Raw genomic sequence first — 26,736 nt, 5'->3', positions numbered from 1 at the left:
AATTTATTATTTTTATGTTACTTGTAAGTTGCCTTGGTTGGATTTGTATCCCAAAAGGTGGTGTGAAATATGGATATCAATTTGCCCAGGACCACTCAGTTGATCAGGCTGAGAGGTTTGGGATCTTATGAGGTGGAGAAGAACACGCACACAACCAATGTAGATGAAAGAAAAGGAGATTTATTGAAATAAAAAGAAATGAGCAAAAATAGATCCTCCCCAGAGAGTTGCATGCTCTCTGAGGCTGAAGAGGTTGCGCCCCTCTCAGGCACAAACTTAATTACAAAGAAATCTCAGAGTTTCAAGCCCTCTGAATCTCAAGAGGTTGCACACCTCTTAGATAAGAGCCCCAAACCAACAGTCCTCAAGAAGTTGCACCCTTCTCTGAGGCTTAAGAGGTTGCGTTCTACCTCTTAGGTAGAAATTGAGTTACCCAAATGTGGTGCATTAAATGATGAAGTATACAGTTAGCCCCCGTTTGTTGCTCAGCTCTAGATTGGTCCACGCTGCAAAAGGCAACAGTGATACAGTGTCCAAGCCTAAGCCTGCTGTCTTATATCCTAAACCCAAATGGTTAAGTAGGACAGAACAAAGATAACGGCCTTATCTAAGCCCCAGACAGTAAAATCCTTTCCCTGAATTTTACCCAACACATCCTCCCCACAATGCTATCAAGTACTTGGCCAGAGCACTTCATACGTGTCCCATGGATCGAGGGTACTGTTGGCATGCGCACATGCGAACGATCCAGATGCCCCCACGCCCCACTGGCAGATTCGGGGGTTTTATACTCTTTTTCCCTCGTTGGGGCTGATGAGATCAAAGAGGGGTTCAGCAGGTGCTTTGCTGATAATACATCATGTTCCCGATTCCCAAGACTGACATCTGTTGCAGCCAGCCAGGCACCTCCTTCCGACTCCCCAACGTCTCTATAATCACAAAGCGCCGTTCTTGGTATCAGAACATCTGTAGATACCCCTCTTTTATTGGCCCCTGGCCACACTAGAGCACCTTATCTGGCCCTCCTGTAATAAAGCCATTTATTCTACATTCACACCTCCCCTCCCCTCCCTGATCTGGGCTGTTCACATGACATGGGACCGGTTTAGAAAGTTGACCTTTTCACATTTCATCACATTCTCAATTCCCACTCAGATATCATGGGTCACAGATTACATGTCAGGATGTTTACAATTCAGGCTTGAATTCAGGGTCAGACTTCGCATTCTGTTTCTGTTCACATTTGTAACAGTGCAAAAGGAAACAAGAGTCTACAAGATTATGTTCTACGAGCAGGGGGGAGTTATAGCGGGAAGCAATTTTCATTAACAAAAATCAAGTAAAGGTGGATTTGAGAAATGAGAGTAATACAATATTAGAAGTAAACATTTAAGGGGAATATAAGTGTATATGAGGAGACATTGAAAAGATAACGTGAAGAAAAGTAGGGAAAGTAAAATCTCTCTGTGTCAGTGGCATATAAATAGTGGTCATAAATAAATGATATTAAAAGCAGCTCTCCAAAAAGATTCCCAGCCAAAGAAAAGAGTAAAACGCAGCGCTTCTTTGGAAGAGTGGGCATACTGCGCCTGCGTTCCCTTTTCCAGCTGCCAGCCAGAGGAATTGTCCCCCGGTAGAGTTTGCCTCACTTGTGGGAGAATCTTCCCCTTTAGAGGAACAACTTGCTCGTTTTTCACGGAAGTTGATGGCGGAGGTGCTGGCATCCGCTCCCGCTGGGATCGTGAACAGGAGGAAGAGGAATACGTCTGGAAAACTTCTTTGTCAGGCTCATTTGTTACAGAGAGGAGCTGACTGTGGCGATTCCACAGCAAATGTTTCCTCATTCACAGCATCATAGAAGCATAGAATAGTAGAGTTGGAAGGGGCCTACAAGTCCATCCAGTCCAAACCCCTGCTCAGTGCAGGACTCCGAGTCAGAGCATCCCTATAGAATCATAGAACAGTAGGGTGGGAAGGGGCCTGGGAGACCATCCAGTCCAACCCCCTGCTCAGTGCAGGAATCCGAGTCGGAGCATCCCTATAGAACCATAGAACAGTAGGGTGGGAAGGGGCCTGGGAGACCATCCAGTCCAACCCCCTGCTCAGTGCAGGACTCCGAGTCGGAGCATCCCTATAGAATCATAGAACAGTAGGGTGGGAAGGGGCCTGGGAGACCATCCAGTCCAACCCCCTGCTCAGTGCAGGACTCTGAGTCAACTCCCAGCACAGAACCATAGAACAGTAGGGTTGGAAGGGGCCTACAAGGCCACCATTGGCTATGCTGGCTAGGGCTGATGGGATTTGTCAGCCAAAACATTGGAGGCCTGCAGGTTGCCTGTTCCGGCGAAGACCAAGGGCCCTTCTGTGCCTCCTTTATCAGCCACAGCCGGCAAGAACACCTTTCCCCTCAAGCCGAGCTTGACCTGTGTCTCGCCTCGCCGTTGAAAGCATACAAAAAACACATGCCTTGTAAATCTATCCATCCATCCCATATTAAGCCTTCCAGTACTTCTGGGGGATTTACCGACAGGTTTTCCCCTGTCAGATGTCGTTCCTAAAGACATGTGCATATATTTTAGTCCATCCTGCTTAACTGATCGAAACAGGATGCACGGAAGCCGGGAAAGCGGCTTCGGTCACTGCAGTGCTGAGAGCACGAACGCACTCTCCGCGTGCCCAGAAACACTCTTGTTCCCTCAGCAGACTCAAGTATTACCGGGGGGGGGGGCTCCCTGCAGGCTCCCCCGCTTTTAAAAATAGTTTCTGGTGGATGTGAATGGGCGTTTTCTCCTCGGCCCTGCTTTTATCCGTGAAGGAAGGGGCTGCGACATATGCCTGGCCACTTCAGGGCAGAGGCCTGGCTTTGGCCACCTCGGAAGCGCGCGTGAGGGAGAGCTGGTAAACCAGCTTTTCCACAGGCCCGTCTAATAACCTGCGGATCGATGTGTACCCCCGCCTCATCCCTCCCCCCCCCCCTTCACGATCGCTAGTTTGCCAACCACGAAGGCCCAAACGAGCCGCGATTCGAATTACGGCGACGGGGCCATACTCCGTTCAGGAATATGAATACGTACTACAACACACATGAGTCAGAGACACGTTTAAAAGCGGGGAGCAAGTAACGGAGGCCGCCCTCCGCCGGCCCGAGAGAAAGCTGGACTACAACTCCCAGCAGCCTGGCCACGGCTGGCGCGGAGGCTGGGAACTGCGTCCCACGCCTCGCGAGGGCTGCACTGCCGCGACTGAAACTGCCGGCGGGGGAGGAGCTAGCGGCGCGCCTCCCTTTTCCCGCCTTTTTCTCCCCTCCCCGCCTCGAGCCTCTCCTCCCCGCGTCCCCCTCCCTCGGGGAGGGCGGCGCTGCCTTGCGCAGGCGCCCGCGGCGCGGCTCCCCCCGCGCGTGCGCGCACAAACATTCCCCTCGGCTCTCCCCGCTGTTTTCCTTGGCTCGGCCCCGCGGGTGGGGAACGCGCCGCGGCGTGAGGTCACAGACGCGCCGTGCTGCGTGCGTGCGTCGGGCGTGCCCCATCATGCAGCGCGCGGGGCTGGCTCCTGCCCACAGTTGAGCTCGGCCTCTGCCGCCGCCTCGCCTCCTCCGGTGGAGCCGAGCGAAGCGCAGCCGCGGCCCGCGCGGGACTGGGCCGAAGGCGAGCCAGGCTCGCGTAGGCCGCGCGCCCCGTTGCTCCCTCGCCTTCCCTGCGGCGCGGCGGAACATGCGGCTCCGGTTGCCCCGCGGCGAGGCCGGCGGGTGAGGCGGCGGGTGAGGCGAGGGGGGAGGCGGGGGGGCCGGGAAGGCGGCAGGGGGAGGACGGGGGGCCTCGTCTGCCTCCGCCGCCTCCTCTCCCTCTCGCCCCCCACGCCCCCCGCCGCGCCCGGGGCTCCTCCTCCCGCCCCCCACCCCGAGCCCCCTCCCAGGGAGGCAATGACAGCGGCTCCGGGACCGTCCCCGCAGCAGATCAGGGACCGACTGCTGCAGGCCATCGACCCCCACAGCAACGTGAGTGGGGCGAGGGCAGGGGAGGGGGCTGGCGGTGACAGCAGTCGTAGTCCAGCCACGCGGGCCAGGGATCTCGCTCTTCTGCGCTGCCGGGGCGGGCGGCGCTTCCTTTCTCGTGTGGCGGCATATATTTGCATGCACTTCATCCCCCCACACACACCCCGCCTTCGCCCCCCCCAGCTGGGGCTGATGGGCGTTGTGGCCTGACCCGGGTGGGGGCTCGTGAGAGAGGGAGGCCACCCTCCCCTGCTCTAGGAAGATGCCCCGGTGTGCTGCTGAATTTGTGTACACACCACCACAGACACCGTCTCAGCCGCCCCTGACTGGGCGCCTTCGAGATGTTCTGGACTGCAGCTCCCAGCATCCCTCTGGCTGCTGGCCATGCTGGCTGATGGAAGTTGGGCCCAAACATCTGGAGGCTACCAGGTGGGCAAAGGCTGCGCTGTCCGCTTACTGTGGGGTGGGGTCCAGCGCCTCACCTGCAAATGCCCCTTCATGGTTTTCTTGTCTACCTTCTCTTTCCCTTCCTCCACCTGTCTTCCCAGTGGGACAGACTTCAGGCTTGCGGAGATCTACTTCTGTTTTTGCTCTCACCACTCTGAGGCCCACCAGCAGGAGCCTGGTGCAAACTAGCAGTGGGGCTGAGGTGGGTGGGCGCATGCATAGAGTTAAAAGACCATACGCCTTTGAGCACATGCTCAGCCCAGGAATTTGTTTTCAGGAGCAGAACTGAGCTCCTGTCTTGTCACATAAAAATCTTGTCACATGAAATCCCAACTGCCCCCTGCTTTCTGCATCTCAGCAGCCTAACGTAGAAGAAAGGGAGTGCGGGAGCCCTTTTTCTCATTGCTGTTGTTAAAGAATTGGGAGTCGGAAACCTTTGCTGACCAGCTGCAGGCTACCCCAAGATCTACCAGTAGGTTGTGACCCACTTCGAGGGAGCCGCAGTGGGGCAGTTCAGCCCCTCTGCCCAAGAAATGGGCCTTACAAAAAAGGAAGCAGGAAGGATTGGCCATGATTCCTCCCTGTGGCCCCCTCCACAAAGCACCCCTTGATTCCTTCTTAGGCTTCTCCCCTGCTCTTATCTCCTTCCCTCCCCAAGAATAAGCTTCTCAGGAAATCCCCTGTCCAATGTGAAGCCTTTTCCTTATCTAGTTCTTGGTCAGCTGTGCTGCCTTTCTCTTCTCTCTCCTGAACCTCAGAGATGGGGAAATGGGGGTGGGGAGGAGGGAAACCCCCAAATAGGCATGCCCACCCACCTTCAACAGCTTCTGCCCCTTATCTGCCTCTTGCAATGTCCACCTGCCAATCTCCCCCCCCCCCCCCGGCCGCCACTCATCTGCACACCCAGCAAGTGCCTTCTTTTCCTCAGGCCCTTGCCAGTTAGTTATTTCCTTTTCTCTTCCTGTAGTCCCCAATATGCACCCAGTGGCCTCTCCTGTAACTCTGCTACACTTCCTCCCCTAGTTCTTGGGGGCAGCACCACCACCTTGGCTATATGAGTCAGAGCTGGGCAAGGCTGGTCTGCTGGGGACAGAGGCTTTAGCATGTTGTTGGGGCCAAGGCGGGAGGGCTTGCGGTGCTTTCTGGGCCATTTCTCTTGCTCACTCGCGCTCTCCTTCAAGGGCCCACGTTTGTCTTGTAATGCTGCCACCACCCCCAAGCTCTCCCCTCCCAGTGCAGCCAGCACCTGTTCCTTGCCCTGGGGGATGTGTGTGTCCCTAACCACTTTGGGGCACTTGTTGTGGGGAAGTCCTACTTCAGGCTTCGTTCTCAGTGGGGTTGGGGATGCAAGGTCTCCCGACTCCGTATCTCCCCAGGATGCTCATGCAGCATCTCCTCTCCCCAGCACCAATACTGTTTCATTGTGGAGCGTCTGAGTGAGTCTCTTTCAGGCTTCTTGAAATTACTCATCTCCTTTACTCAACTGCATCTCTTGTACTTTCTCCCAGCTGAGAGGCGTCCTACATCACAAGTCCTGTCCCCTTCCACTCCTGTACTGCCCTTCTGTGTGGTGAAATCATGTAAGGTGGTCCTGTCCCACCTTGTAGGGTGGGGGTAGGCATTTTTGAATCTAGGAAAAGGAGCCTAGATAATCTAACCGTTTGGACTTCGTCCTCATTGGTGCCAAAGAGCTTGATTCCCTGTTTTGTTGGTTCTTTTATTTATTACACTTCTAGGCTGAATAACTAAAGTCTTGCGCGTGCTCTCTCCAAACCTAATTAACACCTTGAGGTCTGGGTGAGTGGGTGGCTGTCTTGCATAGATCTCTTTGCATTGCTGTGCTGGTCAGCATTAAGGATGAAGTCCAACTGCAGCACTTGCAAAGAAAATGAGCTGCAAAAGTTCCTATTCCCATGATCCAGAGTGAGGACTCTGGTTGGGCCTGCTGAGCAAAGGAAAGAGTAGGGACTGCGGGGAGGGGGTGCTTAGAACTACGCTCAGTACATCGACCCTCTTGGTATTAGTTCCCAGGCGGAAAGCAACTGTGATTATGACAGCTAATGGCGGTAAAGGGATTGCAGGTTTAGGGTAGGCACTAGAAGATCCAGAACAGGAGAACCGGCAGATGCATTGAACCGAGCTCGTTCAGTGCAGCAGGCCCTTGTGAAGCATCTTTGGAAGTCCGCTGTTTGTAATCCTGCAAGTTATTCATTCCTCTTTGGCAGTTCTGAGCATGTTTTGGCCTCGTGAGTCCCTGCCTGGGCTTTCCCGGGATCCCTGGTGCTATAAGCAGGGGCTGCAAAGACCCATCACTGTTTGCTGGTAGCAAGGTGCTTCTAAGTACTCAGAATAAAATGGGGGCTGGGGAAGTCCAGATGGGCTATCCCCTCACCTGACTCCCAGTGTGCTGTGACCAGGGAAGTCTTTACTTTACCCTGAAGCAGGTGGTTGGCTCTGTTGGCTCTTCCAGGTTTCAGTCCAGCTTTCATCCCCTTTAGAAGTGCTGGAGTGTGCATGCCTTTCCCTCTGTTGCTTGAGCTATCCACAGCTGGGCCCTACAGACAAGGTCTACAAACGTTGCTGGCTCGGGGCACACAGATCCCCTCTGATGTTAATAGCAGTAAAGCATTTATTGCTGCATTTATGTGGCCCATTTCAAGTGTTCAGAGCACACCAGAAATCCTTACGACAACTTAATGCATGAGGAGATGGGATTTGATCCTCTTCCAACCCTAGGAAGCATGGTGATGACCGAGGAACTAGCAAGCGAAGCATGTTTGAGGGATGAACTCGGCTTCCCTGTTGTCATCCCCCCCCCCCCCCGCCCCCGGCATATACATATCAGGAAGATTTGGCATGGACTTTTTATTCGTGTGGCCCTGCTCATCCATTCACAGACCATTGAGAGCTTTTCCACCTGGGCTGGTATGATTTTAATACTGCTTTTTGGCAAAGTTAGGTCTGTCCAGATGCCCTCACTTTGTATCCGTGCCCTGCAACTTTTTTCTCCAGGTGATCTGAGGTGAGGTCTTGCCATTCTAACTAAGCAGCAGCGTTTTGTTAACGGAAGTTCGGTTCTTTGTCTTTTGTCTGCCCAGCTAAAAACCTCTTTACACGCGCACACACACGGCTTCCCCAGTGTAGGGTAGGGGCTGACTTTCTTTGCCTGAGCACCATGGCGATGGAAGGTTTTCCAAGGACCACAGGAGGACTTCTGAGTGGTCTGGGATCAGGTCCAGTCCTCTGGTGTGATCCTCCCAGGGAGCGTCAAAAATTGCAGGTAGCTCTGTTGGTCCACTGGAGAAGTCCAGAGCGAGCAGGTGTAAGGTGCTTGTGTGTGTGACACAAATCCGGGTCTCGGCTAAAGGCTGTGGCCAAGGTTTCCAGCCTAGCAAGAAGCAGGAGCATCCAGGCTAAGCCTGTTCTAGGTCCTCTCCCTTGAGGGGTTTTGCCACCCACGGTCTGACTTTGAGTGGGGGGGGGGTGAAAGCACCTCCGCCTGGTGGCGGATTGGGGTCTCCTTCTCCAACCCAACTGTGAGTGTCCTGTCATGGGCTTATGGGTGCCAGCTCGCAAGCATTAGAACTGCTCCCCTGCGTAACACAGCATAATGAATGTACTTGCCCTGCTCCAGTCCCCAGCGGCACTGACATTTCCTGTCTCTGTTCCATTTCCCTCCAGATCCATAACATGGTGGCGGTCATGGAAGTCATCTCCAGCCTGGAGAAGTACCCCATCACCAAGGAGGCACTCGAGGTGTGTTCCACGGCCAGCATCCTCTCCTTGGGAGAAAACCATGGGCACATCAGCTTAGAAGTGTTGCCACAGGTGGACAGGAGGCTGAAGGTTTGCAGGGATGGGCGCAAGTGTGGTGCAGCCCTTCCCAGTCTGTGGTTTCTTGCTGGCCTTGCTAATGAAACCGAGCCTGGTGATGGCCAGGCCCTGGCCCCGGCTGTGCCGTGTGGCCCCGGGAGTCACCCTGCAGCAGAGAGAGGTGGGGAGCTGGCTGCTTTGGCCCTGTGTGCCTGGGGTGGGGACTCTCCATGGTTTCAGGCAGGAGTTTTCCTGGCCCTAACTGAGACGGTGCTGGGGATCAAGCCCAAGACACTCTGAATGCAAAGCAGGGGCTCTGCCACTGAGCCACAGCCCCTCCCTAGAAGATGGGGGCCCCTTGGGCTCGCCCATTAGCGGCAGCGGACTCGCCATGGTGAGCACAGATGTGGAAGCCTGCCTCCCAGGCCCTGTAGGGTACCTCTGGGGGAGCACAGTGCGGGATGCGTGCGCAGATGTAGGCCCTCGTTTCTGGGAGCTTTGCTGCAGTCACTCCCCCACCCCCTTCCAGCTCTCCAATGGCGGCAGGGCAGTGGGAGTGAATGCTCCAAATCACGGACTTCGGCAGTGTGGTTAAGATCACTCTGCTCTGAGGCAGAGCTGCGGTGGCTGCAACATCTTATGCGGAACTCTGGGCCGGGGATGGGCAACTTTTGGCCCGCTGGGTGTTTTAGCCTACAGCTCCCATCAGCCCTTGCCAGTATAGCCAATGGTGAGGGCTGATGGGATTTATGGGCCAGAATATCTGGAAGGCCATGAGTTGCCCACCCTCTGCAGGCTGGGTCTTGTCTTGTTTGCTTATTTAATTTAAATATTTATATCCTGCCTTTGATAATGCAAGGCCAGCACAGGAAGGATCCAACCAGGGAGGCTGAAGAATATTCATAGTTCTTTTCTTCCCTGAGTAGTTAAGTTGCTTCAGTGTGCTTCGTATTCTACAGTTTTAAGCCGCAATGGTGGACCATGTGAACTGCCTTGGGTTTCACGCAACAGGGAAAAGGCAGGATCTAAATGTAATAGTCGCTGTTGCTGCGTTATAATATCCCATGACACTGGACTTGCACATGCCTTGCTGCCTAAGGAGTGACGTGTCTCCTCGGTTCTCCTGACCTTTTTTCATGTAGCTCCCCGATTCTGGAGCACCCTCATGGCTCTGCAATTATGGGAGTCCTTCTGAGAGAACAGTTAGCTCCTGTTGTGGGCTGCATCGTGACACTCTGAAGCTGCTGGGAGCCTTGCTGGCTTGCCTAGACATGCTGTTACAGCCTGCTCTAAATTGGAGAATTCCAGGGAAACTGCCCATGCCCTCTGCCAGCAGTAGCCAGAGACAGGGAGGTTAACTTCATTTTTGGCTCATTCTGCCATTTCTACTCCCTGCTGAGCTGAACCTCCACAGCCCCATTTCTTCTCTGAAATGCCGCTTGCCCTTCTGAAACATCACTGGCTTGTAACTACACCGGCCCGCTTTGCTCCACTGCTGTAACTTGGGTTCCGGAGCAGTTGGCTAATCTCGCCGAACAGGTTGCGTGGAGAGTTGAAGAGGTGCGTGAATGAGTAACTGGGGTGGACGGGGAAAAAACCAATCGGGGAACTTTCTACTGTCCTAAATCGATTGATCTGATTTAGTATGCTTATCTGACATATATTTCATCTGTCAGGGATGCTCTGACTTGGATTCCTGCCTTGAGCAGGGGGCTGGACTCGATGGTCTTGTAGGCCCCTTCCAACCCTACTGTTCTATGATTCTGTGATTCATAAACAGAACAAACAGTTTGGCATGTTCTGTAGAATCGTTCAATTTTCCCAAGTGTCCAGAAGTTGTTGAACTGAAATATTTGGGGGGAAGGCAACAAAGCGCACTTGGGACACAATGCTCTGTGTGTTCAGGCTGAGAACTTCCCACATGCCCCCGCCAGCTGTGCTGGGAGCTGTAGGACTGTTTTCTTCCTGAGCAGGCAGAGGATCGTGCTGTTGGTGTGGCTTTAATGTGAATCGAGTTCAAAGCTTGACTTGGAAATTACTTCTGTTTTAAAACTTGTATATATTTTAAGATGTGACCAGAGCATACATCTTCTTTATTGTTTAGATCTTTGAAAGAAAGATGGAGCACAGAAAACTGTTTAGCATTCTAATCTTAGCATGCCTGATGAACTGTGTGCATAAACACATGCGCTTTCTTGGGACAGTCGCCTGGAGAAAAGTTAATTGCCGAGTTTGGCTGGAATTGTGTCAACAGCAATTGCTCTGTTTGACTTGTACCAAAGCCATTCATTATGTTGAGAGTAGGCAACCAGGGGCCATCCACATGTTTTGGACTACAGCTCCCATGATCTGGCTATTGGCCATGTTGGCTGGGGTTTATGAGATGTGTAGTCCAAAACACCCAGAGGGCACCAAGTTGCCTACCCCTGCATTATGTTATAAATTTTGTGTACATATCTAAAAGCGGACAAATAGAGCGCTAGGAAGTTTATTTGGCCAAGTTTCTGCCTCTCATCGCTCCTGCGTACATCTGCACACGTGCTCTGCTCCTTGCTCTTGGACGTCTTCTGGCACTGTTGTATTTTTCACCCTGACTGGGACTGCGGGGGGTGCGGGGAACTCAGCGGCACAAGCCTCCAGGACTGGCCGGTCCTCCTCCTGCTCTGCGAGGCCTCGGGGGGGGGGGGGCAGGGCGCAAGAATGACCAGGGGACGCCCCTTCCACAGCCTCGACAGGCGGTGGAATGTAAAAGGTATGTCCCAACGCTGCTTTGTCAAGAATCTTATAAAATCACCTTTTCTCCCCTTTTCTTGGTTGTTGTTTGAACAACTAGGAGACTCGGCTGGGGAAGCTCATCAATGACGTGAGAAAGAACACCAAGAACGAGGAGCTGGCCAAGCGGGCCAAGAAGCTGCTGCGGACCTGGCAGAAGCTCATCGAGCCGGCCACGCCCAACGAGGCCACTGTGCGGGGGCCGCCGAGCCTGCCCGGGTCAGCCAACGGCGGGGCTCACAATTGCCGGGTGGAAGCTCCGCCGGGCGCCCCGCTCGGATCGAAGCCCGTCCAAGACGTGAAGAATCGGATCGATGTCCAGAAGCTGCACTCTCCAAAGCCGGGGAACCGGAAGAGGAAAGGTGAGCCCCGGGACGGCCCCCCAGGCCCCCCGCTGCTGCTGCCCAAGGTCCCCAAAGACAGCTATGAAGTATTACAGAACTCCTCTCCGCCCCCCACAAACGGGATCGGGGGCAGCCCGGAGAGTTTCCCCAGCCCTCCGGACGCGAGCCTTGTCCCGGGGCCCGAAGGCAGCCGGCTGGAGCCCAGCGAGAATGACAAGCCCAGCAAGATCCCCATCAACGCGGTCAGGCCTCACACCAGCTCCCCAGGACTCTTCAAGGCGTCTGGCGCCGCCTCGTTGCTCAAGACGGCTGTGCTCCAGCAGCATGAGAAAGCGGAGGAGGCAGCCGGGGCTGCCCCCAGCCAGCCCAGGAGCCCCCGCTGCCCCTCCTTCAGCCCCAGGAGCGTCCGGCTGGAAACTTTCTCTCGGCAGCATGCCACGCACTCCCCCAAGGGCGTGACGCCCGCCCCGTCTCTGAGGCCCCCTAACTCGGAGGCGCTGGCAGCCGCACCCTTGTCGCCGCCGCCTCCCCTGCCTGTCGCGCAGCTGTCTCTGCCACTGCTCCCTGCGCTGACAAAGAGGCTGGAGGCCTCCCTGCTGCACAGCCAAGAGCCCGAGGCGGCCACCGAGAGCCAGCTGCGGCTCGCTGCAGCCGAGGCCTCTCCCGGAAGCGGGGCGGAGCCCTTGGGCCCCTCAGCTGGCTTTTCCCCAGATGCCTCGAAGCCGGACAGCGACAGCGCTGCCTCGGGCTCCGACAGCAAGAAGAAGAAAAAGTACCGGCCCAAGGACTACATGGTCAACCTGGACGGGCAGGTGCTCGAAGGGGGAGTCAAGCCCGTGCGGTTAAAAAAGGAGCGGCGGCTGACCTTCGACCCCATGACGGGAGAGATCAAGCCTTTGGCGGTGGCGGGGGCAGCGCAGCGGGACTCCTTGCCGGGGGCCCTCCCCGCACTGGCTGAGCCCCACAGGACAGGCGCCGACAAGCCGCAGGAGCTCAAGCCCCCGCTGCAGAGCCCCTTCGAGCAAACGAATTGGAAGGAGCTGTCCCGCAACGAGATCATCCAGTCCTATCTGAATCGGCAGAGCAGCCTGCTCTCCTCTTCAGGGGCGCAGACTCCGGGGGCCCACTACTTCATGTCGGAGTACCTGAAGCAGGAGGAGAGCACGAGGCGCGAGGCCCGCAAGAGCCACGTGCTGGCCCCGCACAGCAGCAGGCCCTCGGACTTGCCTGGGGTGACGCGGGAAGTCACGCGCAGCGACCTGGACAGGATGTGCGGCCACCGCTGGCCGGGCGTGAATGGCTGTTACGACACACAGGGTAACTGGTATGATTGGACGCAGTGCATATCGCTCGACCCGCACGGGGACGACGGGCGCCTGAACCTCCTGCCTTACGTCTGCCTAGACTGAGCACAGTTTTGCTAGGAGGCTTTTCGACACTTTGGGCAGTTTAGTTGAAGGGGCAGGTGTTTGGCCACCCTCCCCCCCGGTCACGCTGAAAGAGGCTCGCCTAGAGAGGAGGGTGTGTAGGCAAGATGGACCCCTGGCCGTTTCTCCTTCCCCGTTTAACACCGAGAAAAACATATTTTATTTTTGTTTTGTTGAAGTGCTGCTACCAGCCTACTTAACAGAATTGCAACAGGAGGCGTGGCAAAGGTTTGGAGTAAAAAACCAGAGTTCCCAAACTCTCCAGCAAGCCAGCTGTTGAAAGCAAAACAGGTGTTAGTTTTCGAAAGGGTGAAAGCCGTTTCCGGGAACTTGTGGATGCCGGGATCCGAGGGCAGGCTGGTATAGGTGGGGGGAGCTGTGCAAGTGGAACGTTCCGACAGAGTAGCGGAGTCTATTTATTTGTCTTTGATTTGATTTTTTCAACCGTGATTCAAGGAGGTTGTGGCATTGAGGTGCTTCAAGATGAACTGTGCAGAACTGTAGCTAGTTCTCCTTTGCGTTGCATCTCGTCTCCAAGAGCCCCCCTGACGCAGAGAGGTGGCTTGTGTGCACTGCAGTGCTGCTGGGGTGGGGAGGGCAGGCGGGGGAGACCCCCCCAGTTCGGCTCAGCATTCCATAGACTTTCACAGGGGGTGGGGCAGGTTGGTTTCAGTTTCAACTTAATCTAAGAAATGCTGCAAAAACTCCACGATTCTCCCGGCGGCGGCGGTGAGAGCAGCCTGAGCGTGTCCTCCCCCTTGGGCAGATTTTCGGGGTGGGGGGGGTGGGAAGGCAGGGAGAGTCGCGTTTTTTTTTGTTCTGTCGAAGGAAAATCCAAACCATACCGAGGGTGCTACTAGTTTGTCCATGTCCTGTGAAGGGGGAGGCGGAAGCCCATTTGTGTGCTGGAAAATATACTTGTTCCCATTCCTCTAGATATTGTTTGCCTTATGGATATCCATCACAAAAGCGACTTGCAAAAACAGCCTTAGTGAATGTACAGTAACTAGACTTCTGTGTTTCTGGGACGCAGAAGGGAACAACTTTGCTATTGGTCCTTTCAGCGGACACATTGTGATATAAATGTGGAAATAAAAATTTGCACAAAAGATGCTGCCGTTTCCCTGGTATTTGGAAGAGCGGCGCACGGAGTTGGGGCAGGGGAAGAGGATAGAATGGGGCTGCTGCTGGAAGCTCAGCTTCCTGCAGGCAGTTGGGCCACTTGGTGACCAGAGCAGTCTGAGGTCTTCCCCACCTGCCCCTGGTAGTCTGTGGGCTGTGCTTGGAAAGGAGGGGAGAGAGAGAGAAAGGCCCTTTGAAATTCCCTGAGGAAGTGTGGAAGGAACAGGGACATTCCTGTGGCGACATCCACGTATGCCAACTGAGTCGGGGGTGGGGGGAACCTTGTAGCCCTGCAGAGGGCGGACTACCCCCCCTGACCATGGGCAGTGCTGGCTGGGGCAGATGAGACTTGGAGTCCCGCCTCTAGAGGGCCACAGATTCCCACCCCAATGGGAATCCTCTTGCCTTTCTGACTCAAACTGTGGGTTGACCCGCTGCTTAGATCAGCTGATGGCCCACGATGTGTTCATTATCGTGGCCAGAGTAGTCGGTGCAGCTCTAAAACAGCCTCTGGCAGGCAGGCAGGGTTTCAGCCCTGGCCAGCCTGGCCCATGGTGCTACTGTCCCACACAGCGGGAGGGCACCAGGTTGGGGAAGGCGCTCCAATGCACATTGCGGCCTTTGGGCTGCTTGTCAGGGAAAAGGGGAGCCGGCCTGTCCCAAGCTGGTCAGACCAAGCTGTCAGCCTCTGCCAAGCCGGTCTGGATCCTCAGCTGCCTGAGATAAAAACGTCTTCTTGCAGAGATGGAAGATTCTTCGGTCAGAATTTCTGCCAGCGCAGACTTGCAGCCGACGTCTTGGCTGCCCGCTCGCCCTGAGGTCTGTGAGGAGGCCTACTGCTGCTCCCTCCACAGCTGGGTATGGAATCAGCCTGTTTTCTCCAGCTTGCTGAAGGAGAAATGCAAGGGAGGGCATGCTTCTGCTATGGGAGGGCTCTCTGCCCATGCTTGGAGGCATTCCAGTCATGTGAAGGGGGAGTAGCCGCAGGCCGCATTGTTTTGGCTCCTCCCCCACACCCTTTCTGTACAGAAATCAGCGAAGCTTTTGCTTCCAGGCCACAAAGCACAACCTGTTGAATTTCTGCATGACAGCCAGTGTTGCCCCCTGTTTCAAGGCCAGAAAGGCAGAGGAGTTGCCTTCAGCCTCAGCACACGCAGCTCTGGCTCCCAAGCAGAATACCAGGGTGATGCCCAGTTCCTACAATGCTCTTCGCTGATTTTAATATTTGCTTTAGACCATGATTGGATTCTAGTTGCTAACAGACATGGAAACTTGTAAAGTGGGAAGGCGGGATACAAATTGCTTCACGGCGCAGTCTTGCATCTGTCTAGTTAGAGGCAAGCCTAGTTAAGTTCAGTGGGGCTTACTCCCAGGTAAGGGAGCATAGGATTGCAGCCTAAATCAGTGCACAGATGGCGGGGAAGGGGCGTGTTCACAAGGAAGCCAGGCTGGAAGCCCTGAGCGTGGGAGCATCATCTTTAAGTGTTGGTAGCTGGTGCTTTCTGGGCCAGCCTGGCCCAATCTGGTGCCTGCCAGGCGCCCAGCACAACACATCTGGAGGGTGCCAAGTTGGGGAAGAGACTGCGGCAGGTTAGTTGCAGAGGCGGCTAGCTGTGGAAGTCTGCTGCAGCAAAAGCAAACAAGATGTCCAGTTCTGTGTCCAGTTCTGGGCACCGCACTTTAAGAAGGATGCAGACAAGCTGGAGAGGGTTCAGAGGAGGGCAACAAGGATGATCAGGGGACTGGAAACAAAGCCCTATGAAGTGAGACTGAAAGAACTGGGCATGTTTAGCCTTGAGGAGACTGAGGGGAGATACGATAGCGCTTTTCAAGTACTTGAAAGGTTGTCCCAGAGAGGAAGGCCAGGCTCTCTTCTCAATCATCCCAGAATGCAGGACACGGAATCATGGGCTGAAGTGACAGGAAGCCAGATTCCGGCTGAACATCAGGAAAAGCTTCCTGACTGTCAGAGCAAGACGACAATGGAACCCATGACCTAGGGAGGTGGGGGGCTCTCCCACCCCGGAGGCCTTCGAGGCGAGGCTGGACAGCCATCTGCCAGGGATGCTCTGGCCTGGAGTCCTGCATTGAGCAGGGGTCTGGACTCGACGGCCTTGTAGGCCCCTCCCAACCCTCCTGTTCCATGATTCTAAGATCCCCGAGGCGCCAGAAAGACGGTCAGATTCTAGGGAAGACCAGAACAGATGAGCAGACGGGGGCCGCATTCCAGGGAGGGGAGCGCCGGCCAGACCAGGGGCGTTGAGCCTCCGAGCCGGAGGGCCGCAGTCCAGTCTCCAGCCGCTCTGCCCGTGGTGGGGGAAGGCGCGGGCCGGAACACAAGAGCGCCCGCCGCGGAGGGGGGCGCGCCTGGGCAGCCGCCGGTCGGGACGCTCTGGCGGGGAGCCCTGCGGAGCCGCACGTCGGCCTTCCGGGGGCGGCCCGGGCCCGGCGGGGAGCTGGGGCGCGAGGAGCCCGGCTGTTCCAGGCCGGCCTGCGCGGCGGCCTCGGGGAAGGCTCCGCCCCGAGCCGCCGCCCTGGCGCAGCAGGCGGGGCGGGGCGGGGCGGGGCGGGGGCTGCCGCGGAGGGCGGCTGGCGGCGGCGGCGCCGCGGCCGCGCGGAGGCCGCCGGGGCCCGCGCGGAGCCTTCTGGGCGGCAGGCCCCGCCCGCCGCGGCCGCCGGCTTCCGTAGCGCCCGGCTTCCGGCGGCAGTGACGCGGCGGCGAGGCCCGGCCCGGCCCGGCCCTCCCGGCCCAGCATGGCGTCGCCTCAGCACCCGCGCCCTCCCGCGCCGCCGGGCCTGCCGCCGCCGGGCCTGCCGCCGCCGCCCGGCGCGGCGCGCGGCGCGGCGCTGCGCGTGCCCGCGCTGTGCGTGGCGTGGTACGCGCTGAGCGCGGGCGGGAACGTGGTGAACAAGGTGCTGCTGGGCGCGTTCCCGCGGCCCGTGACCGTGTCGCTGTGCCACGTGCTGGGGCTGGTGGCGCTGCTGCCCCCGCTGCTGCGCGCCTGGCGCGTGCCCGCCGCCAGCCCCGCCCAGCTGCCCCCGCGCGCGTACCCGCGCCTCATCCTCCCGCTCGCCTTCGGCAAGTACCTGGCCTCCGTCTCCGCCCACGTCTCCCTCTGGCGCGTGCCCGTCTCCTACGCCCACACCGGTGAGAGGCCTCTGGGACCGCGCGGAGGCTCGCGGGAGGAGGGCGCCTCTGTGCCACGTGCAGAGTGCTGCGGGGGGGAGGGACGCGTGGCAGGAGGAGGGGGCGCCTTTGAGCCCCAGGCGGAGGGAGGGAGGAGCCTGTGGGGGGCTGGACTCGATGGCCTTGCAGGCCCCTTCCAGCCCTACTATTCTGTGAGGAGGGCACCTCTGAGCCACGTGCAGAGTGCCCGCGGAGCATTTCCGTGCCAGGTGCGGAGTCCGTGCGGAGCAAAAGAGGGCGAGGAGGAACATCCTGCTCTTCCTGTAGCCCACAAGGGGGTGACGGGGAACGTAAGAGGTGTATCGGACAAGAGTGCTTCGGTGTGACATACAGAGCATCCGCTGAGCAGAAGACATTAGGGAGGAAGTCCTCTGCCTGCTCCCCAGAGATCCGCTTTCTGTATCCCACAAAGGGCAGAAGCGATTCTTGCCAGTAGAAGGCCGGGCGGGCCTCTGTGCCACGTGCAGAGTGCATGCAGAGCAAGTGCTGCGGGGGCTCTCGGGGACGCCCTCCTTCTGTGTTCACGACGCAGGGCGGGGGGCAGCACGCTTCTTTCAGGGAGCCTCTTTCAGGGGAAGGGGGGGCGTCTCCCACCTGTCGAGGACAATGCCCCCGGGCCACATGCAAAGTGCCTGTGGAGGGGAGGCGACAGTCGGGGGAGAGCCAGTGTGGGGTCGCTGTGGAGCCTGTCAGCTGGGCTGTGGCAAGCCAGAGCTCCTGTTCAGGCGTGTGCCATCTGGATGACATGCGCTATTGTGATTGCTGCTAATACTGACAGGAACGGGGGGGGGGGCGGCGCCACCCGTCTCCCTGCGCTGGTGACCATGGGGCCTTCCCGTTGGGTGCAAGGGCAGGCGTGCGCACTTAGTCTGTTGTGACCTGCATCTGCACCACGGATCAGTTTCCTGTTGCCCCCCGCCCGGGACTTTCCTCCGCCCCGCTGCCCTGGCCCTCACCCTCACCCTCTCGCCCTCCTCTCCTTTCAGTGAAGGCAACCATGCCCATATGGGTGGTCCTGCTGTCCAGAATCATCATGAAGGAGAAGCAGACGACCAAGGTCAGCAGAGGAGGAGGAGGAGGAAGGGTTCGGTTTCTCCCGCCCTTCTTGCGCACGCTGCTGCTTCTTCCGGGGTGGGGCGGCGGGAGGAGCTGCCTGAGCATGGAGGGATGAGGGTTCGGGTGCCGTGAAGTGTGAGGCTTCCCCCCCCCCCGGAAGCTGAGCCTGTGCCGTCGCACTTCCTCCCTTCCCCACAGGTGTATCTGTCCCTCATCCCCATCATTGGCGGAGTCTTGCTGGCCACGGTGACGGAGCTCTCCTTTGACACGTGGGGACTCGTCAGTGCTCTCGCGGCCACCCTCTGCTTCTCGCTCCAGAACATCTTCTCCAAAAAGGTGCCCCCTTTGCCTTGGCTCCCCTCCAGCTGCATGCCGCGCCCCGGCCGTCCATGCGACCCCCCCTCTGTTCGCAACGGGCGCGGGGCGAGGGTTTGAACTCGGGCCTTTGGCCGTTCCGAGCATGCAGCCATCCCTTCGGCTCGCCTGCCCTGGTGCTTGGTGTGGACGTGATGTCTGCTGGGGGTGGGGTGGCGAGCTTCCCGAGGGGGGTCGTTTTGTCGAAAGGGAACCAGAGTGAAGCTCGGGGCGGGGGAGCGGAGCCAAAAGGAAGAGCTGCCTTCTTCCCGAGGCCCCCCCCCCCCGAGTTCATGGCCAGACGGGGGGCCCCCGCAGGCATCTCAGGCTTCTTTCACTGGTGAATCCATCCTGTTCTGCTCTTCTCTGTGCAAGTAAGAGAAACGGGGCGTTTGGGGGCACCTCCTTGGAGGTGGAGCTGCTTCTGAAACCAGTACTCCTTCTTCCAGGTGCTGAGAGATTCACGGATCCACCATCTCCGGCTGTTGAACATCCTTGGGTGCCATGCCGTATTTTTCATGATCCCCACTTGGGTTCTGGTCGACCTGTCTTCCTTTCTTGTGGAGAATGACTTGGTAAGCCTGAGGCCAGCTCTGCCGTGGGAGGCCTTCCTTCCGCCTGTTCTACATGTCTGGAGTGGGGCTGGGTTGTGGGAGGCCCGCTTTGGCACTTATTCCGTAGCATGGCCCAGGGTAGCCCTTTTCTGCTCTGTGGTTCTGGTTACACCCAATCCACCCCGTCCAGACTGTATCCGTTCGAGAGTTCTTAAAGAACTGGTGCTGATCTTCTTACAGAAATATGCCAGGTTTGCCTAAGACTAGCCTCTAGAGGTCTGGAGAGTGGCCATCAGAACAAAAGAAGAGCCCTGCTGGATCAGACCAAGGGTCCATCTAGTCTAGCACTCTGTTCCCACAGTGGCCAGCCAGCTGCTCACAGGAAACCCACGAGCACGACCTGTGTGCAACACAGCCATGTTCCCCAGCTCCTGGTGTAGATAGACATACTGCTTCTGATACTGGAGGTAGCGTAGAGCCATCCAGACTAGTAGCCATTGAGAGCCTTCTCTTCCAGAGCATACACATCCTCCAGAGTAATGCAGGTTTATACTGTTTGGCTTATCTTTTCTGGGCAAATTGGTGGAAAGAGTTGTTAAAGATCAACTCACCAGTCATATAGAAGGACAAGTCTCGCTGAAGAAGCATCAGCATGGCTTTTGAAAAAGTAAGCAAGCCCTGTCTCACTAACCTTTTAGAGTTCTTTGAGAGTGTCAGGAAATATGTAGACAGGGGTGATCCGGTAGACATTGTTTTCTTGGACCTAGAATTGTAGGGTTGGGAGGGGCCTACAAGACCATCGAGTCCAACCCTCTGCTCAATGCAGGAGTCCAAGTTAGAGCATCCTGACTTCCGAAAGGCTTTTGACAAAGTCCCTCATGAAAGGCTTCTGAGCAAACTTAGCAGTCATGGAATAAGAGGAGGGGTCCTCTTATGGATCAGTAACTGGGTAAACAACAGAAAGCAGAGAGCAGGAATGAATGGTAAATTCTCCCAAGGGAGGGATGTGACTAGCGGAGCCCCACAGGAATCTGTATTGGGACCAGTGCTTTTGAACTTGTTCATAAAAGATCTGCAATTAAGAGTGAGCAGGGAAGTGGGCAAGTTTGCCAATAACACCAAATTATTTAGGGTGCTTCAAACAGAAAGGGACAGTGAAGAGCTCCAGACGTCTCTCTCCAGAGTAGGAGAATGGGGTTTAAAATGCCAATTGCAGTTCAGCATCAGCACGTGAACAGTGATGCATGTTGGGGCAAAAAATCGTAACTTTCCCTATACACCGATGGGGCCTGAGCTGGCAGTGACTGACTGACCTTGTCCATTTTCTGAAACTCAGAAACACTCAGAAGCTGGGGACCTTTCAGACGTCTGCAGAGCTTGGGCTAGACTGCAGTGGCAAGAAAAAGTTTGTGAACCCTGTAAGATGGTCATGTGTTTCCATCCTAAAGTCTTATTAGATCTGAATCTAACCCCATAATCCTAGATAAAGGACAACAGATGACCTGAGTAAACTAAGGACGCATGGACATGATGCTGTTTCAACCTCTGTGCATCCACATCTGATTCAACATTCAGTATCCGTGTGCGAAAAAGTATGCGAACCTTTCGGGTCAGTCCCCGGTGGCCCCCCCTTGAGCAGGAATGACCTCAAGTAAGCGTTTCCTGAAACTGTTGGTCCCTCACATCAGTTTTGAGGGATCGGGGCCCCTTCCTCCCTACAGAACTGCTTCGCCTCAGCGACATTTGAGGGCTTCCTTGCCTGAACAGCTCCCTCCAGGTCCTGCCACAACACTGGATGGGGTTTAGGTCTGGACTTTGACTGGGCCGCTCTGAAACACTGGATTTCTTCTTCCGCAGCCATTCTTTGGTAGATCTGCTTGTATGTGTAGGGTCGTTGCCTTGTGGCATGACCCGCTTTTGGTTCAGCTTCAGCTGATGGATGGATGGCCTGACATCCTCCTCAAGAATCTCCTGATACGCTGCAGAATTCATGGATGTGTCCAAGATGGCAAGCCGTCCAGGTCCGGAGGCAGCAAAGCAGGCCCGCACCATCCCATTCCCACCACCCTGCTTGATGGCCGGGATGAGGGTCTTCCGTTCAGACTCAGTGTTTGTTTTTCGCCAACGTAATGTTTCTCATTGAGGCCAGAAAGTCCTACCTTCGACTCGTCTGTCCAGAGAACACGCTTCCAGAAGGCTTGGGGATCGTCTGTGTGATCTTTAGTGAACTTCAGACAGGCAGCGGTGTTCTCTTTAGAAAGCAGTGGTTCCCTCCTGGCTCTCCTCCCAAGAGCACCCTTCTTGTTTGGTCTTTTCCTGGTCGTTGATCACGAACACTCACGTTAGCCAAGGCGAGACTGGCCTGCAGATCCATGGGTGTTGCTCGCGGCGCTTTTTGACTTCCTGGATGATGTGCCGGCATGTCCTTGGAGAGATTTTGGTAGGACGGCCGCTCCTGGGCAGAGGGACTGTGGTCTGGAAGCATCTCCATTTGTGGACTGCCTGTCTGACAGTGGATTGCTGGAGCCCCGAATCCTTAGAAATGGTCTTGTGACCCATTGTAGGCTGATGAGCAGCAATACCTGCTTTCCTAGGGTCCTCGGAGATGTCTTTTGAGCATGGTGTGATGTGTTTCCAGACAACCGAACGGCGAAGACCAAACTCAGCCAGCTTCTTTTATAGGGTGGGGCCTCCCAAACTCACCCCTGCAGATCCACCCCATTACTTAAAAACACTACCCCCTTTAATTGAGGGGATGCAACCAGGGGTTTGCAGACTTTGGCACATACCCTGAGGCTGAAGTTTGCGTTGTTTGCCTAATTTATGCATCGTTTCCTTTCCCAACACTGGGAACTGGCTAATATCAACCCTCCTGGATATTTAGAAAAGAGCGGGTTTTGATTCACGAAGGCTGTCACGGTGCGGCTGCGGATGTTCCGCAGTTGTCGCTAGGGTTCACCAACTTTTCCTCGCCACTGTAGTATTTTCAAGGCTAGATTACTCGTTCGGACGGACAGGAAGGCAAATAAAGGCCGCTTCGGGAACGCGAACTCTCTCTCGACAGCAGGGGTGGGCTGCTTCTCTTGCCGAGTGTCGGCTCCCGTGATTCCTCACCGTTGGCTCTGCCGGCTGGGGCTGATGGAAACTGTAGGCCAAAACATCTGAAGGGCCTGCTTGCTTCCCTCTGTGCCCCCACCAGAGTTCGGTGGCTCACTGGCCCTGGACCATCCTGCTCTTGGCCATCAGCGGCTTCTGCAACTTCGCCCAGAACGTCATTGCCTTCAGCATCCTGAGCCTCATCAGCCCGCTGAGCTACTCCGTGGCCAACGCCACCAAGCGCATCACGGTCATCAGCGTCTCCTTGGTCATGCTGCGCAACCCGGTCACCGCCACCAACGTGCTGGGCATGATGACGGCCATCCTGGGTGTGTTCCTGTACAACAAGGTGCGTGTACAAGCTGCCCTCCAGGTGTGGCTGTGGGAAGTGCGGGAGGTGGTTACCCATCGCCATTGCCACTGGTATTTCTCTGGAGTGTCCCCCCCCCCCCGCCCCTCAGCCAGAAGGGCTCCCGGAGGGGCTTAGGAGAAATCAACACAACAGTAAGAAAGGGGGGAGGAGGAGGGAAAACGGGAAGTAGACAGCCAGCAGGGCTGTTGCAGCCCATCACACCTGCAGGGGCCAAACTGGGGAAAGCCTTGCTCCAACTCTGGTGGCTTGTGGGTTTCCCCGGACAAATGGGCTGGGGGGTGTAGAGGATCTCTGGCGGGGAGGGCTGAGGAGAGCCTTTCCTGGGCGTTGGGCATTCAGGCATCGCTGGGTCTGTGCTGAGCTTGCGCGGTGCAGGGCGCATTCTGTCGTGTGTCGTCCCCCACTCCCCTGAGCGCAACAGAGCAGCTGTGTTCCCGTGTGGCTTTCAGCGGTGAGGCTGGGGGCGGGGCTTGTGGCTTCCTCTGCCATGCCCTCCTCTCCTGATTTGAAAGCTGAGCCCTGTGACCTTGAGCCACGCGAGGGCCCCTCTGAGCTCAAGGGAGGCATCCGTGGGAAGCCACCGGCCCCAAGAAGTCGCCTGGCCATCTCCTGCTCTCCCCGCTCCCTTTGCCAAGGATGTGCTTGTCTCATGCGCCTGTTCCGCCCAGTTTTGGCCATGTGGGCCTCCTCCCGCCCTCGAAGGGCCAGCTAGGGAAGGCGGGGTGCAAGCAGCCGGACCCTGCTCACGCCCCCGACCCTCCCCCCAGGCCCGCTCGCTGCCTCGGGGGTCCCTCTCTCCCAGGACTGCCTTCTTGGAGTGGCAGCAGAGACCCTTTGAAGTGGAGATGCTGGGGCAGAACCCAAGGCCTTCGGCAGGGAAAGGAAGAGTGACGGCCGTCCCCTGTACCCAGGGTGCAGAACCCCAGGCCCGTGGGCCGTGCCCGGCTCTCTGGAGCTCCCCAGGTGGCCATGCCCCCATCCCCCCGCTGGTCTTTTGGCAGTTTCCTGGCTTTTGCGCACTGAAATGCCTCTCTGAAGGCCAAGTTGCAGGCGGGGAGGGCGTCCCAGTACAGCGTTTTTGATAGTTTGGCCCCACCCCTCCCCCTCCCCCTTCCCCCTCCTCCTTCCCCCTCCTTCCTCCCTTCATTTCTACACTTCCCAATAGCTGAAGCTCTCTGGGCGGTTCACAAAAATCAAAACCGAAAAGTGCCGGGTAAAACCGGATAAAATACAAATACACGATATAACAATGCAACCAGAAGAAAACCTAGCAGCAGTGCAGTGCAGAAGGAATACAATGTAGGTGCTAGGCGAACCTCTCTAGGGAACTCATTCCACAGCCGGGGTGCCACAGCAGAAAAGGCCCTCCTCCTGGTAGCCCCCGCCTCACTTCCTTTGGCAGGGGCTCCTGGAGAAGGAACGGTGAAGATGATCTTAGGGGCTGGGCAGGTACATACGGGAGGAGGCCATCCTTCATCCTTGTCCTGCAGCGCTGGCAGGCCCCCCCCGGCCCTCCTCTTCCGTCCTGTGGTGACCCCTTAGCGCTGCCCGTCGGAGCCAGTGCGCAGTCGGGGCTCCCCTCCTCGTAGGAGCGAGGGGCAAAAGACGCGATGCTGCTTCTAGGCAGCGGGAGGCCGCCCCATCCCCGTGGTACACAGGCCGAGCGTGCTTTCGCAGATCTGTGCGCCGCAGGGCCCCCTGGGGCGGAAGGGGGGCTGACACAGTGCGGTTGTTTTGCAGACCAAGCACGATGCCAGCCAGGAAGCCAAGAAGCAGCTCCTGCCCATCTCGACGGGGGATCTGGCCTGCCTGGAGCTGCACTGGAGCGCCGCGGACAAGTCTCGGAACGGACTCGCCTCCTTTGCGCACCATTACGGGGGCCAGGGCAGCGCAGGCGTGGACCCCTGCCAGCACGGCCGGCAGAACTACCCTGCCCTGTACAGTGCCAGCCGCTACGACATCTAGGGGCATGGGGGCCGTTCTTGTCCGGCCAGCATGGGCTGCTGGTATGGGCTGCCCCCCACCCGTGGCATGTCTGCCGAGACTCCCGAGGAACAGCTGGGTTGCATCAGCCCCCGTGGAGGGGAGGCGCCGGTCTTCAAAGGAGGGCCACTCGAGGGGGGGGCCCTGGGCGTGCTGAGCGGCACCTTGCCTGTGGAAATGACTGCTGCGGTGGGCCGCCTGGCCCAGCGGAAGCCCCGTCTCCAGCTCAGGCCTCTGTGGCGGCCGGTTGCCCATGGCCAGTATTTTCTCTCCCCCCCGTCCCCCCTTTAGAGCTTTGGTTTGCACTCTCCCTTACCGCTTTTTCGTTCAGCTCAGCCTTGTCAAGGTGCAACCCAGAGTGGCGTTTTCTCTGCCCCCCTCCATTTCCTTGGGAGGAGGAGTTGGAGGAGGGAGGAGCTTGTCACATTCCCTGGCACTTGTGAGCTGTCACATGTGCGAGTTGCGGCTTGTCTCTCGCTCGGGTTCGTAACTCTCGGTGTTGTCCGCAGCTTGGGCCTGAGCATTCACTCGTCTAAAACCCCACAATAATCATGTCCCAGAAGGGGTTTGCTGCCAGCAAAGTGTGGCAAATCTGGATCTTAAATGCCCCCCCCCCCATTTTAATCATGAGGACTAGAAACCTTTTTAGGGACTCCTCCCCCACAGGCAGTAAGATACTTGTGGTCGAGGGGTTCACTCGGAGTAGCGCTTCCTTCCTGCAGCAGAGTCTACTCGCAACGTTGAGACTCGGAGGAGACCTCCGAAGCCGGGCCCCCCTTTGGTTTTCTCCCCCCCCCCCATTTTGCAAGGAGCTTCTTTAACATCGAAAGTGCACTCCCCGCAGGGCCTCGACTTCTCCTGACCTCAAACCTGGGCCTGCTCGTTTCATGATGGGCTGGTACAGAGTGGGGCGTTTTGCCACCGCACTCTCCTGCGCACCCTTTTGGGGTGCTGGGCCAGAAACGAACTCCTGCGGTGAGCGTTTGCCCTGCGGGTTCTCCTGAGCCGCTTCCGTTGGCTTGCGGTTTGTCTTGGCGGCGGCGCTTGCCGTCCCGCACACATCGCCGCTGAGAGGGCAGGGTGCTGGGGGTGCTGGAGGTCGTTCGGAGGGGCGCCTCGCTCCGACTTGGGCTCTGGCGGCCGAGCGAGGCCTGGTGGGATGAGGGCACTCCCAGAACGGCTTGGCTGGCTGTGGAGGTAGTTCTGCCCTGACACCATGCGCAGAACCCTTGGTGTGTGCATGGTCCAGGATGAAGCGGCTGCAGAGCCCTCTGGGGAAATGTTGCGTGTCCTGCCTGCTCCGGGCCGCTTCCTCATGCCCATATGTCGGGGGGGGGGGGGGGGCTGTGAGCCGCTTCCTCATACCCATATGTCCGGCGGGCGGGCTGTGTGTGTGTAAGTTGTGGGGGGAAGCACCAGTGTGCCTGTACATACGTAACGGAGTCCTGCGTGTCTTGCTGTGTTCTTGGCTCGTGAGCGTGTTGTGAAACGTCTGTCACTCTCCCGAGAAGCAAAACGGACAAGAGCCGACATTGCGCAACCACGGCTGTCGGCCGTCGCTTCAACGGAGCCATTTCCTTTTGTGCGTTACCAGGCTTCTCCCCCCCCTCGTTTGAAGCCCCCGGCAAATTCCGGCGTGGAGGTGTGCGACTTCTCGGCCGCTGCGGACGTCTTGCCTACCCACGGGCTCGTTGCAGCATGGCCAGTCGCTTCCCGCCTGGGCCTGCCGCCCTCCTCGGGAGGAGCTTTCCCAACACGGCGGCGGCGTTGGGGTTGCAGCCGGCTAGGGGGCAATGGCACGTGGCGCAACCCACAGCAGGCGTGGATGTACGGGTTATGTAGAAGTGCGGTTGCCCCTGTCCCGAGTCCGGGGAGCTTCTGTCTCAAGTTTTATTTGTGGTGTACAGGAACCGTGGGGGATTTTTTACGCCTGCGCACGCAGAGAGTGGGGCAAACGGGAGTGTGGTGTAATTACGGTTTTTAAACATTCAAAATGTAAATAAAGCTGGATTCTGCTGAGCTGAAATGGTCCTGGGGGAGTCCTTTCAAAGGCAGCGGTGCTGGTGCGGTGGCCCCCGGCTGGCTCGGTGCCTGCCCCGCCCGCCAAGGCACTGAGGCTGGGATTGCAGCCCTCTTGGGTGGGCCGAAGCACTGCATCCTGCTCTCATGGCCCCTCCGGGGTCCTCCTGGGTGACTGGGGGGCCTCCAGTCCTCCTG

The 26,736-nt window shown here is 57.3% G+C and overlaps 2 protein-coding genes across 5 annotated transcripts; both read left to right on the top strand.

The window, feature by feature from the left end:
* The first annotated feature begins 3,178 nt into the window (after nucleotides 1-3,178).
* Nucleotides 3,179-13,899, top strand: LOC146333864 (mediator of RNA polymerase II transcription subunit 26-like). Of its 4 annotated transcripts, none has more exons than XM_084826394.1 (3): nucleotides 3,179-3,994; nucleotides 8,120-8,284; nucleotides 11,085-13,893. In XM_084826394.1, the coding sequence occupies exons 1-3, from the start codon at nucleotides 3,920-3,922 to the stop codon at nucleotides 12,774-12,776; spliced, it is 1,932 nt and encodes a 643-aa protein (XP_084682520.1). In that variant the 5' UTR covers nucleotides 3,179-3,919; the 3' UTR covers nucleotides 12,777-13,893. The 4 variants fall into 4 exon arrangements, with proteins under 4 accessions (XP_084682520.1, XP_084682521.1, XP_084682523.1 ...); XM_084826395.1 differs by having other exon boundaries at nucleotides 3,182-3,994; nucleotides 8,120-8,194; nucleotides 11,085-13,899; XM_084826397.1 differs by lacking the exon at nucleotides 3,179-3,994 and adding an exon at nucleotides 4,299-4,420 and having other exon boundaries at nucleotides 8,120-8,194; nucleotides 11,085-13,899.
* Nucleotides 13,900-16,599: 2,700 nt separating this feature from the next.
* LOC146333863 (solute carrier family 35 member E1-like) lies at nucleotides 16,600-26,542 on the top strand. The gene is made up of 6 exons (XM_084826398.1): nucleotides 16,600-17,064; nucleotides 18,090-18,160; nucleotides 18,358-18,495; nucleotides 18,963-19,088; nucleotides 22,267-22,512; nucleotides 24,277-26,542. The coding sequence occupies exons 1-6, from the start codon at nucleotides 16,671-16,673 to the stop codon at nucleotides 24,499-24,501; spliced, it is 1,200 nt and encodes a 399-aa protein (XP_084682524.1). The 5' UTR covers nucleotides 16,600-16,670; the 3' UTR covers nucleotides 24,502-26,542.
* The last annotated feature ends 194 nt before the right edge of the window (nucleotides 26,543-26,736 follow it).

Source organism: Heloderma suspectum, chromosome Z, assembly GCF_057233095.1.
Source record: "Heloderma suspectum isolate Gila_16-S chromosome Z, 16-S_ref, whole genome shotgun sequence".
NCBI lineage: Eukaryota > Metazoa > Chordata > Lepidosauria > Squamata > Helodermatidae > Heloderma > Heloderma suspectum.
Note: the sequence above shows the minus strand (reverse complement) of the source record. Positions and strands in the feature narration are given on the sequence as shown.